The 14,410-nt window shown below is 38.3% G+C and overlaps 2 protein-coding genes across 6 annotated transcripts in view; one reads left to right on the top strand and one right to left on the bottom strand.

Moving 5' to 3' along the window:
• The window catches only part of LOC125372248, a 42,993-nt gene extending 35,978 nt beyond the window's left edge, over nucleotides 1-7,015 (top strand). The window contains exons 3-7 of the mRNA XM_048381538.1: nucleotides 2,378-2,445; nucleotides 2,535-2,784; nucleotides 2,961-3,098; nucleotides 3,393-3,475; nucleotides 6,986-7,015. Coding sequence (XP_048237495.1) covers nucleotides 2,378-2,445; nucleotides 2,535-2,784; nucleotides 2,961-3,098; nucleotides 3,393-3,475; nucleotides 6,986-7,015 — 569 coding nt within the window. The remainder of the gene's footprint in view (nucleotides 1-2,377; nucleotides 2,446-2,534; nucleotides 2,785-2,960; nucleotides 3,099-3,392; nucleotides 3,476-6,985) is intronic.
• LOC124132180 (mitogen-activated protein kinase kinase kinase 13-B-like) overlaps nucleotides 1-14,410 on the bottom strand; it is an 85,271-nt gene that overhangs the window by 56,189 nt on the left and 14,672 nt on the right. For 2 of the 5 annotated variants that reach the window (XM_046495944.2, XM_046495949.2), the window contains exon 1: nucleotides 11,248-11,392. The exons of 2 other annotated variants lie outside the window; for them this stretch is intronic. The gene's annotated coding sequence lies outside the window, so the exon portion shown is untranslated. Of the gene's footprint in view, nucleotides 1-11,247; nucleotides 11,393-14,410 lie in introns of those variants that run through there. One more of the 5 variants, XM_048382294.1, reaches the window with a different exon arrangement.

The following is a 14,410-nucleotide window of genomic DNA, read 5'->3' as shown; positions in this document are numbered from 1 at the left end:
CAGGACTACCCAGACCAGTGGTTAGTCACGTGATATATTGTTTAATGACAATTATTATCTTAAACTGTATGGTTACACTACAAGTCACTAATGTTGGCATTACGGTCCCCAATCATACATGTTGTACCTATCTCATGAGACCCACAGTAGGCACCCAGGTAGGCTCATGTAATAGGGAGGTGGCCACCCGGGTAGTATCAGCCAAGTCAGTGAGCCTGACCACCCGATCCTGTGACTCGCCTCTTATAACAAGTATGGGTTGCTGATGACCAATTCTAATCCGAATCTTCATGGGCTCATAGTAAGAAATCAGATACCAAAACTCCAAAAACTACAAAATTCAAGTGACTATGCATAAATCACATTTTCAAAAAAAATATTTCAATCTGTGCTTAAGTCCAACTCATGACATTTAATAATCCAGTGTAACAGTGTGGTTAAATTCAAAGTTAACACTGGAAGTGAATTCGAAAAGCATCGAAAGCCCCTTTAACAAATCCTTTCATGAACAATTAGATCCCAAAGTTACAACAACAGGCTGTTTCACACGCAATATCATAAGCATGATTGTACCTGGTATTGCCCGAACAAAAAGATAACTCATTACATAATAATGGTTAATTTCATGTGACAAAGATAAGAGGCAAGCATCTCACTTCACATCAACTTCATCCCAGCAATACCAAGAAACATTTTCCAATCAATCTTATTTCAACTGGTATGGTATTTTTTCAATAGGAGGTTATATACTCTTAATTACCAACAAAACAACAGTCTTTCATGTTCTGCCATTTAAGCCTCGTAGCCGACATGCTGTCTCCAAGTTTATTGACTGACGATTACAATGTGATAATAACTAATTTAGACATGATCAATATCCTCTCTGAGGAAAGTACGCAGAGAATATGGCCAGGTTAACAATGATATTATCTTAGCAAGATTGCTTCAATGTTTCGTAATGCAAAGCATATGGGAAAACCATTTCCATGTTGATATAAAGGACTGAGGAAAATCAGACTAATTTGATGGCCTGAAAATTGCCATGAGGCGACAGTCAACGCCAAGTATGCCCTCAAGGTCATGGGGTCAGATTCATCAATGCCTTGATGCAAATTGGAAATCTTTGCTTTTTCTTTGAAATCCTGAGAGTGTCATGTATTTTGCAGAAATGGACACTGAGATTAATGATAATCTTCTGATGAATAAGATTGAAATTTAAAAATAATTGTTCATTTCTATCAATATTTCAGCCACCATTAAAACCAATTTTTTTCCAGACCTCTACTCAAGTCCTACATAAATTTTTGGGGTATTTTTCAGAACAGTCATAAAAGGCTTACTCACAGGCATGGGTATAGTACTGGTATAACAAGCTCAAACCAGGGCAAATCTGGGATTCATTTGACCAGCCTGGCATATACATCTCCCCGATAAGTAAACAGCCCCGGAAAAAGCAGTACCCTATACCACGGAGCCAACAATCATCCACCTGAAATAGATGTAGAGTTATGAACAAACCTGTTTTGACAAAACTGGATATTTAGGTATCAAAATATTCATAACGTCAAGTTCTATCAAAGACCTTTATCTTATCATATGGATGCTTAAGTTTTAGCCTGTAAAGAGACACTGTCTAGATGCCAGAGCTCCACATACAAGTCAGGTACAGTTTTGAAGCTGTAACTGTGTACAGGATATTAGGTTTTATCTGTCACCAATAGAAAAGAAAAATCATGTCAGCCACCCAGTGATTGATAGCAAGAACAACAACCCACATTGTAACCACCAAATACTCATCTAAGTCGGCTTGAGCAACAAGGCTGAAATGAGCATCTGTTCTGACCAATCATCATACAAACAGAACAGCCACTCCAGCAGGTCTTCAATAGGAGTTCTAACATAGATTTTGGAAGCTACATGAGATGCAGCTCTACAAAGATGGAAACGTTCCCTAGAGTATAAAGAGGTATCAAGAACACAGATGTGACAGATCACATACGTACCCAGAAACAGTTGTACCCAGAACACATACGTACCCAGAAACAGTTGTACCCAGAACACATATGTACCCAGAAACAGTTGTACCCAGAACACATACGTACCCAGTAACAGTTGTACCCAGAACACATATGTACCCAGAAACAGTTGTACCCAGAACACATATGTACCCAGACACAGATGTACCCAGAACACATACGTACCCAGAACACATACGTACCCAGAAACAGTTGTACCCAGAACACATATGTACCCAGAACACATACATACCCAGAAACAGTTGTACCCAGAACACATATGTACCTAGAAACAGTTGTACCCAGAACACATATGTACCCAGGCACAGTTGTATCTAGAACACATATGTACCCACAAACAGTTGTACCCAGAACACATATGTACCCACAAACAGTTGTACCCAGAACACATATGTTCCCAGAAACAGTTGTACCCAAAACACATATGTACCCAGAAAGTTGTACCCAGAACACATATGTACCTAGAAACAGTTGTACCCAGAACACATATGTACCAAGAAACAGTTGTACCCAGAACACATATGTACCCAGAAACAGTTGTACCCAGAAACAGTTGTACCCAGAACACATATGTACCAAGAAACAGTTGTACCCAGAACACATATGTACCCAGGAACAGTTGTATCTAGAACACATATGTACCCAGAAACAGTTGTACCCAGAACACATATGTACCCAGAAACAGTTGTACCCAGAACACATATGTACCCAGAAACAGTTGTACCCAGAACACATATGTACCCAGAAAGTTGTACCCAGAACACATATGTACCTAGAAACAGTTGTACCCAGAACACATATGTACCAAGAAACAGTTGTACCCAGAACACATATGTACCCAGAAACAGTTGTATCTAGAAACAGTTGTACCCAGAACACATATGTACCTAGACACAGTTGTACCCAGAACACATATGTACCTAGAAACAGTTGTACCCAAAACACATATGTACCAAGAAACAGTTGTATCTAGAACACATATGTACCCAGAAACAGTTGTACCCAGAACACATATGTACCCAGAAAGTTGTACCCAGAACACATATGTACCTAGAAACAGTTGTACCCAGAACACATATGTACCTAGAAACAGTTGTACCCAGAACACATATGTACCCAGAAACAGTTGTATCTAGAAACAGTTGTACCCAGAACACATATGTAACTAGACACAGTTGTACCCAGAACACATATATACAAAGAACAGTTGTACCCAGAACACATATGTACCTAGAAACAGTTGTATCTAGAACACATATGTACCCAGAAACAGTTGTACCCAGAACACATACGTACCCAGAACACATACGTACCCAGAAACAGTTGTACCCAGAACACATATGTACCCACAAACAGTTGTACCCAGAACACATATGTACCCAGAAACAGTTGTACCCAGAACACATATGTACCCAGAAAGTTGTACCCAGAACACATATGTACCTAGAAACAGTTGTACCCAGAACACATATGTACCAAGAAACAGTTGTACCCAGAACACATATGTACCCAGAAACAGTTGTACCCAGAAACAGTTGTACCCAGAACACATATGTACCTAGACACAGTTGTACCCAGAACACATATGTACCTGGAAACAGTTGTACCCAGAACACATATGTACCCAGGAACAGTTGTATCTAGAACACATATGTACCCAGAAACAGTTGTACCCAGAACACATATGTACCCAGAAACAATGGTACCCAGAACACATATGTACCCAGAAACAGTTGTACCCAGAACACATATGTACCCAGAAAGTTGTACCCAGAACACATATGTACCTAGAAACAGTTGTACCCAGAACACATATGTACCAAGAAACAGTTGTACCCAGAACACATATGTACCCAGAAACAGTTATATCTAGAAACAGTTGTACCCAAAACACATATGTACCTAGACACAGTTGTACCCAGAACACATATATACAAAGAACAGTTGTACCCAGAACACATATGTACCCAGAAACAGTTGTATCTAGAACACATATGTACCCAGAAACAGTTGTACCCAGAACACATATATGTACCTAGAAACAGTTGTACCCAGATCACATATGTACCCACAAACAGTTGTACCCAGAACACATATGTACCCAGAAACAGTTGTACCCAGAACACATATATGTACCTAGAAACAGTTGTACCCAGAACACATATGTACCAAGAAACAGTTGTACCCAGAACACATATGTACCCAGAAACAGTTGTACCCAGAACACATATATGTACCTAGAAACAGTTGTACCCAAAACACAGATCTACCAGCATGCATATGTACCCAGAAACAGTTGTACCCAGAACACATATGTACCCACAAACAGTTGTACCCAGAACACATATGTACCCAGAAACAGTTGTACCCAGAACACATATATGTACCTAGAAACAGTTGTACCCAGAACACATATGTACCCAGAAACAGTTGTACCCAGAACACATATGTACCCAGAAACAGTTGTACCCAGAACACATATATGTACCTAGAAACAGTTGTACCCAGAACACATATGTACCAGCATGCATATGTACCCAGAACACATATGTACCCAGAAACAGTTGTACCCAGAACACATATGTACCCAGAAACAGATGTACCCAGAACACATATATGTACCTAGAAACAGTTGTACCCAAAACACAGATCCACCAGCATGCATATGTATCCAGAAACAGTTGTACCCAGAACACATATGTACCCAGAAACAGTTGTACCCAGAACACATATGTACCCAGAAACAGTTGTACCCAGAACACATATATGTACCTAGAAACAGTTGTACCCAGATCACATATGTACCCAGAAACAGTTGTACCCAGAACACATATGTACCCAGAAACAGTTGTACCCAGAACACATATATGTACCTAGAAACAGTTGTACCCAGAACACATATGTACCCAGAAACAGTTGTACCCAGAACACATATGTACCCAGAAACAGTTGTACCCAGAACACATATATGTACCTAGAAACAGTTGTACCCAAAACACAGATCTACCAGCATGCATATGTACCCAGAAACAGTTGTACCCAGAACACATATGTACCCAGAAACAGTTGTACCCAGAACACATATGTACCCAGAAACAGTTGTACCCAGAACACATATATGTACCTAGAAACAGTTGTACCCAGAACACATATGTACCCAGAAACAGTTGTACCCAGAACACATATGTACCTAGAAACAGTTGTACCCAGAACACATATATGTACCTAGAAACAGTTGTACCCAAAACACAGATCTACCAGCATGCATATGTACCCAGAACACATATGTACCCAGAAACAGTTGTACCCAGAACACATATGTACCCAGAAACAGATGTACCCAGAACACATATATGTACCTAGAAACAGTTGTACCCAAAACACAGATCCACCAGCATGCATATGTATCCAGAAACAGTTGTACCCAGAACACATATGTACCCAGAAACAGTTGTACCCAGAACACATATGTACCCAGAAACAGTTGTACCCAGAACACATATATGTACCTAGAAACAGTTGTACCCAAAACACAGATCCACCAGCATGCATATGTACCCAGAAACAGTTGTACCCAGAACACATATATGTACCTAGAAACAGTTGTACCCAAAACACAGATCCACCAGCATGCATATGTACCCAGAAACGCAGATGTACCCACAATGCATACCAACCCATAACACAGATGTACCCAGAACAAAGATGAACCCAAAACACAGCTGTACCCAGAACTCATTTTTTGCCATTTGTGTGTAATTGAACATGACAGAAGTCAAACATTAACTAGTGTAGGAAAGAAAAAGGCTAGTTCTCTGAGCCATATTAAACATGTCTGATAATTTACATTTCAAAGTTTCTGTAACTTTTATCCTACGAGTGGATCAAAAAGGAACGCCATCCAAGCTTGTCCTTTGGTGATCTCTTCTGTGATGTAGGACTAGCAATAGGTTGATCAAATATAAAACTCCAGGACTCATAATAATTGAAGCCCAAATGACAATTAAGCATTCACATCCATTTTCAAATTGTCAGTGATTGTCTAGACATCTGATTAGCCTGTCCTACCATTAATCAATATCCATTTTTTATGGGTAAAATAACAGTGAATGAAGTCTCTTTCACTGAAGAATGGAGGAAAAAGCAATTGTGCATCTTTTAATATCATACAAAATTATCCAAATTCCACATAACTGAAACTAAACTGACACATTGTTTAAGTAAACAATGGTAAAATGTCTAGAACTGGACAAGGACATCAGTATGTATATATGATACACACTAATGACATTGTCATAACACAATACGTTCCTGATAAGATCAACAAAGGGCGCCACTTCAATTCATTTGTCCTGTCAGCATCACTTCTTTGAAGATTGAAAACAAGGCTCACAAAGCTGGCCAGTCATGCGTAGCAGACCTGGCTTACAGGGGGGTATCATAAAGGAGGATATATTGATCAGCCGGGTCCCCTTGCTCAGTGCCCACTCCCTCCATACAACTGATACAACCCACGCATCCTGGATAAAAATACAACTATGTTTCCAGAATTAGACATACAGCTGTCGTTTTCTAATTAATACGAATCTTATAGGTACTTAAGATCAATAATCAAAGAGCAGACTTAACAACCAGACAATATAAAGACATATAAAGACATTATGCACTCACAGTTGAGGGCATTAATCAAGAAAGAACAAACTGTTCTTTTGGTGACTTCCTTTGAATTGCAAACTTCTTTTGCTAAATGGACATTTGGGTGGTAAATTTTAACATGCTCAAAATAAGACCATTCTTACTTAGAGATCCCAAACACAATGAGCAAAACACATTGTTTCATACATTCATTGTTTCGTTTATTCTTTGTTTCTTATTTTTTTATTGTTTCATTTATTCATTGTTTCAAAAATTCTGTTTCACATTTTCATTGTTTCATGATTTTTGCACAGCTCTTCCAACAGCAGCTGATAAAGTTTTGAAAATGCCTATTAATTGTAATTAATTACATTCATCCCCCAACACTATTAACCATCCATCACCACACATCATTGAGTTTCAACCAAGTACCTACATGTGGTGCCTCCTTTCTCAACGCCTTTCTCTATGCCTTTCTCTACTCCATTCTCTATGCCTTTCTCTACACCTCTCTCTACTCCATTCCCTACGCCTTTCTCTACACCTCTCTCTACTCCATTCTCTACGCCTTTCTCTACACCTTTCTCTACACCTTTCTCTATGCCTTTCTCTACTCCATTCTCTACGCCTTTTTCTACACCTTTCTCTTCTCCATTCTCTACGCCTTTCTCTATGCCTTTCTCTACGCCTTTCTCTACACCTTTCTCTACTCCATTCTCTACGCCTTTCTCTACTCCATTCTCTACACCTCTCTCTTCTCCATTCTCTACGCCTTTCTCTACGCGTTTCTCTACACCTTTCTCTACTCCATTATCTACGCCTTTCTCTACTCCATTCTCTACACCTCTCTCTTCTCCATTCTCTATGCCTTTCTCTACGCCTTTCTCTACACCTTTCTCTACACCTTTCTCTACTCCATTCTCTACACCTCTCTCTTCTCCATTCTCTACGCCTTTCTCTACACCTTTCTCTACACCTTTCTCTACTCCATTCTCTACACCTCTCTCTTCTCCATTCTCTACGCCTTTCTCTACACCTTTCTCTTCTCCATTTTCTACGCCCTTCTCTTCTCCATTCTCTATGTCATTCTCTACGCCTTTCTCTAAACCCTTCCCTACTCCTTTCTCTACTCCTTTCTCTGCACCTTTCTCTACTCCATTCCCTACGCCTTTCTCTACTCCATTCCCTACGCCTTTCTCTACTCCATTCCCTACGCCTTTCTCTACTCCATTCTCTACTCCTTTCTCTACGCCTTTCTCTACACCTTTCCCTACGCCTTTCTCTACGCCTTTCTCTACGCCTTTCTCTACACACTGCACAGTCCTACCAAACATTCACGCCTCACATGAATAGCATCTGCAACAGATAATAAAGGTACACAGATGACTTAAACAGTTCAAAAATGTAAAATAAAATGCCTCCAACAGTCCAGGCTGATTTGTGACAAAATTGGACGAAAATCTGATAATTATTATATTGTGGCCTACCAACCTTTTAAAAAAGTCATTCTAAATTAAGGGCATAACAAGAAGTGCTGCATGTTTATTCCAAATATAAACACTTGGCTTTTCCCTTCCGTATCCTGGGAATATAGTTCCTTCCTTTCCACCTAATTACCTGGCCCTGGTCTCCCATGTACGGATCATGTCCTCTGTCTTATCATGCTTATTGCAATCAAAAAACAAATCTTAGACCATTTTAGGCTATGTTGTGCAGTGGTTCATTCAGGCCTTGTTGTACAAAAAGTCAATACATCGATTAACAATTTGTTCATTTCATACCTTCTCATCAATCACACTGACAAAGCTTTTAGCCAAATGTTTGAGAATGTTCATTTTGTAGGCCCTGAGGCCAAGTCCCTTGTCTTTTTAGGCAAGGAAGAAATACAGTATTGATAAACCACTTCGAAAAAATTGATTATTTTCTCCTGTGCGCTTCCTCACCTGCCTAGACAAATTCACCTGTGATGGCATTATCGTGTTCCGAACCCTCTCACTTGTCTAGAATCAGACACTAGCATCACTGTCGTCACGACGATGGGATCAATTGCGTGCCCTGACAAGCCCTAATGCCTCGACACACTGCATGAACAACATGGAGATTTATGAACCAATCAAAGATTCCGTTACAATTGGACAGGCGATAATGAATCGTGGCGACCAAGGTACTAGAGCAAGTGAACGAAGTTATTAAACATTAAGCATCTTCTTTTATCTAAACTGATGAATAATAAATTGTCATGTGACCTGACGTCATAAATCTCACTCAAGCAGAACCGCTAGGCATGCTTCAAGGGAAAATTTGAGATACCATTATTAGACACAAAGTAATTATTTGATCCTTGTATGAAATATTCATGCCATGTCTGGCTGCAGATAACAGTACTTGAGCGCTTGTATTCACCAGTTAATGTACTCAGTGGTAAAAATACACACCCTTCCAGTTGTTGTGCAAAAACATAGGCTGGTTTTACATTACCATTACTAGTATATGAATATTTCACTGCAGCTGTATTATGAATGTTGTTTCCTTGGCTAACCTAATACACACAAATTTTGCAGAGAGGCAGAGCAAATATAAATCTTGTATCTCATGGCTTCCTGGATCATAGAAATTAAAAATCCTTTCTTTGAATTTGTAAATCTTGTGAAATGAATAGGTAACCTAACACAACCACTTAGAAAATGTTTACTACCATGAAAAAACATTTGGTCTTATTACTTGGGATGATATACTTAAGGTGTGACCTTACAGTTAGCTGATCAAATAAGTAAAGAATTTTTGTTCATTGGCCATGTAGTCATGGAAACAAATACAGTTATATCTATTATTATAAGTATAACAGTTATAACACAGTTCCCTTTGTTTCTTTCTATCCTTTCAACTGTTAGAGGTGCAACCGGCCCTTATGAGCAGTGCCCTTGGCTTAACAAAGAACTGTTTATCATGTTTATTTAGTGATCTTTTACTTACTTTTCCAACATTGGACAGATAGCTCCATTTACCATGTTATTCATTCTTTGTATATAAAATCAGTTCACACTGAGTTCAGTGTTCAATTTCCATGTTTTCAGCTCTGTACTCCCCATGATTTTTTCTAACAAGGTGGATGGGCTAGTAGTATCCTTTCTAAGTGCTGTCTTGTGGGTGAATCAGTTTATAATTGTTCTAACAAGTTTGTAGAAAGAGAGGGCTTAAGACATTGTACCCACGTTTTCTGAATGAGGCTGTGCTACCATACTGTAACAGAACAGCCAAAGACTCGTAGATAATTACTCATGGGCAAACTACTAAAATACATGGATTCTGCCACCAGTCACAAAATGTGATCAAATAAATACCAGAGCTTGGAGATGAGGTTTAGAGAAAATATATCACAAGGATCTTCAAAGTTACGAATGTAGAAACTAGTGAAATGCAGAAGGACCACACAACAAGCAGGTAAAGTTCAATAACAAGTTTATTAATTATTCACTGAACTGGAAAATCTTGTACATGGTCACACTTCCAAGAGCTGTCAAAAAGTTATAAGTCAGCATAAAGTCAAATCCTAATTAAAGCTTGGAATCAAATATACAGGACCGATTCTAGAATGATCCCTGTAAACATCGGTAGATAAAATCCCTTGACTGTGATGGCATCATCACGCAACTTGATAATGTAACCAATCCTAGGTGGAATGACCAAGTATTAACATGATTAATATTAGCCATGTTAATTAAAAGTTACACAATAAAAACTCTTAGAATGACAAATATAGAACTTAGCTGTGATGTAACCCTGGAACCCTAGTCACCTTGCTTGTCAAGGTCAAAACTGCACGCTTTTTCCGAGTCAATGGAAGTCACGTGACATAGCACAAGTTAACCTCAGCTCAATCAAACAGTGTTTTCTATCCATATTGAATTTGTGTTAATTCTTTTACAATGTCACATTCAAACATGTGGGTAAGATAATTTGTTGTAGCAGGATTACTAATGGGGTCTTATGCATCCTCTGGCTCGTGGTATAAAACCTAATAAGGGACGCATAAAACCCATTGTACCCCTTGTGATCCTGCTACAGCTTATGATGTCCTTCTAATAACATACAACATGATGCTGGTACCATGGTTGAAGTTGTGTGATGGCTGGGAGATGAAATTGTTTGGGACGGTTAGACAAATGGAACTAACATAATGTTCCTGTTTTATTTGACAGCCTCTCAAAGTCCCTCCCAGCAAAGCAGACTGATCAGGTGTCACACAGTAAATCCAGACTTCACTATATCACGTATATATAGCAGGTGATTGATAACACGGAGCTGCTGCTGCAAGTGTCCTCATACATTCTTCTGCAATATATCCCATATAATAACAACTAAAGTACTTCAAAGTTCATGTAAAGTCAATAGCAAAATAAGCATACACACCGTCAACTACTATAAACGCCTCATCCATCATAACATAGACATATTAAGTAAAGCATTACTATATTTTTCAGATAAAACAACAACTACACCAACAACGAATACTACACAAGTCAACATTGAGTATGGTAACACCAGGTACAAAGTGAACTACACACTGATTACCTACCTACATATAACAGATAAGAGGCCCCTCGCCAAGAGACACAACTTAGCAATCCAGGTCACACCCAGCTGGTGATGTCCCACACAGCCAAACTCAACTCAAATACCTCAAACGACTCCTACAGGTAACTCACAACACTCAGCCAATCAGACAGCATTGTTTGGCCACCGGGAACCTTGAATTTGTCATAGCTATTAATAGAACATCATGCTACATGTGTATCTCCTAAACCTGTGTTGTGGCTGAATGCTGATGTCGTGACATGCATATCTCACTACGTGGCTGCCACTATAAACATGATAAATATGGATCCTAAATCCTACAGATAACACTGCTATATACTGCTATCAGTTACTAAGCTGTTATTTAATTGTGAACTGTCCTTTCAATGTTTTATTTTGGTTATTGAAAGTTTATTACTTATTCGCCTGAACAAAGGAAATAATACATATTTCATATATTTAGCACTCGAGGAAAGTACTTTATAGAGTTCGAATTAATAAAACAAAATGAATTGATTCTTAAAATATTGCTTGGTTGTGACAAAATCTATATTTTCAAAACTTGAAATACAAAACAAATATGCTATATTAAATAAAATATGTTATTTATCTTTCTAATAACATGCTGACATCAGCAATATTTAATATTTCTCTACCACTGGTCGTTTACTTCAAAACAGGTAATGTCAAAGTATATTAGATAGTTACATATCTAATAGAATTTCTTTTTAAATTGAAACATTTCAAATTCAATTTCACCTTCAAACTACCCACTTAAAAGTAATGGCTAAATATCTGCATATCTTTTCAAATGCAGAACTCGAAAAATCAACTTTCATTCTAAAAGGATGGGTGTAACTTCGCCAACTGTAAAACCAGATTTAACTTGAAAGACTTAATCATGTAATGTATTTGCCCAGTACCATCCTGGAATTAAACATGTGAAAGGTGACTTCCTCCCTAATGCTCATTTTCACCTGTGACTCGTTACAGGTAGCCATGACTCACAAATGACAAAAGCTACAGGTATTCCTCCCCCACTCCTCTTCCCCCCAACCCCCCCTTCCTCCTGCATGCAGCGTCCCAGTCGTCCCATTGAGGGTCCCCAAACAAAGGGCCGGCTGGATGATGTCACTACACTGGATGTCTTGGGAGTACTACAGTTTGCATGTGGGCACACTTGAGAGTTGAATCAATCATGATGTAATGACAAAGTTATGCTCAGGTTGTTGCAGTCCATGTCCTGGTATGTGTACTGTATGCATTGTTTGACCCACAACCCTCATCCTGTACCCAGTACACAAATTTGGTAATTACATGGCTATAATGTGACAGTGTGGACCTGGAAAGAATTCAATTTATGGAATACTGATTTCCTTCATACTTTTAATGAAACAATTTCAAATTGTGTCAATTATGCAAACCTGAAATATTTGTCAAATCAGCATATTTGTATTCATAACAGAAACAGAAACATTTCATTTCATTTCAATAAATCCTTTGTTTTAATTAAGATGTCAAAGATTCTGTTTTATAATTCAAATACATATATATGATAGCTACAATAATGTTGCATTTTGCATTTCCTTAAATACTCAGTTTTATCAGTTTCTGCTCTTGTAGCATCAGAAAAAATGTTTGCACTATGTGTTACGCTCCCTGAAAAATGTTTGTAAAGGATGCAAGACAGAAATAACTGCCATGAGCAACTATCTTTCCAGCATTAATTTGTTTTTCATAACATTGTTATAAAATGAGCAACCATGACCGAATATGTAAATACTGTCATGTGTAGTACCCCTTACCTACATTAATGAAGCAGGACACTGTCCGCCACCACACCTCACTACACATGACTCAGGCAGAGATTGAGACACATGGAGGCACATTATATTATGCAGTCTCAGCAGACAAGATGTCATAGAAATCTTCCCATGTTAATATATGACATAAAGATGGAAGAATTCATGTTCGCAGGAAAATAACAGAAATAGTTCAGGATGGACATGATAATAAAATATATGTCTGCAGGTTATTGTTTACAATCAGGTTGTTTGTCATAAATGTTTACTTTTAGATAATGATATAAGAATAGAACATTACAAGTTACAGTCAACTCGCTGGTGTTAACAAGATGATTTATCATACCTCCATGTCAGAATGATGAGAACTGATTGGTCCACGTGATCTTGATAAAATACTATGTATCCCACCTTGGAGGGAAATATATTTCTCAGCTGGAGAATAAATCCCTTATACCCCGCCAAAAACAAGACAGGCTGCACATGGATTTCTGAGAGGCATAATAAATCCCTTGCACCCTGCTTCAAAGCAAAAAGCTGCACACTTTTTCCGAGTAAATGAAAGTCACGTGACACAGCACAAGTTAACGTCAGCTCAATCGAACAGTTGTTTTCTATCAATATTGAATTTGTTTTAATTCTTTTACCATGTCATATTAAATCATGTTGGAAAGATAAATTCATCGTAGCAGTATCACTTGGGGTACATGTGGTTTTGTGCATCCCTTGTCCCTCAGGCTCCTGGTCTTAAACCTTATACAGGACTCGTGAACCCCATGTACCACGCGTGAACCTGCTACAATTTATAGTACTGACCATAGTGTTCCTGTTTACCAAAAATTACAAGTTTTTTACAGGTAATTCATTTGACTGTCAGTCCCTGTGGACCGGCAAATAAAGTACCTAAAATCTTTGTTGTTGACCAAAACATCAGCGATATTCAGATAAGTATATTTTTCGAATGACGTCAGCTTGTCTGTTACCATCAGGGTTTCCCGTTGTCTATTTTTAGTGCAAGGAAATAACATTTTGTGTTTCTTTGAGATTAAATATATATTTGTAGCAACTTCATCTCTAACCAAAGTGAAGTATTCAAAAACAATTTATGACTTAATTTTGAAAGAATGATGTGTAGATCTAACTTAGTTTCTTCAGAGATTAATCCATTGCATTTGTCATACACTGCATTGAACTAGATGTTGAAAGAAATAAAACCAGGTAATTTTCATACATTTTTTAATTCTTGAATTAAAAAGTTGGACTGCCAGAAATTTGGGGGACTGGCAATATTTAGAGTTGCCAGCCCACTACGTCTGGCAGTTTTAAAAGCCAGCAAGAACACTGCTGACAATCAAATAATGA

This window comes from Haliotis rufescens, unplaced genomic scaffold, assembly GCF_023055435.1.
Source record: "Haliotis rufescens isolate VD_foot unplaced genomic scaffold, xgHalRufe1.0.p SCAF_4, whole genome shotgun sequence".
Classification (NCBI taxonomy): Eukaryota; Metazoa; Mollusca; class Gastropoda; order Lepetellida; family Haliotidae; genus Haliotis; species Haliotis rufescens.
This window is presented reverse-complemented; position numbering and strand designations above follow the sequence as displayed.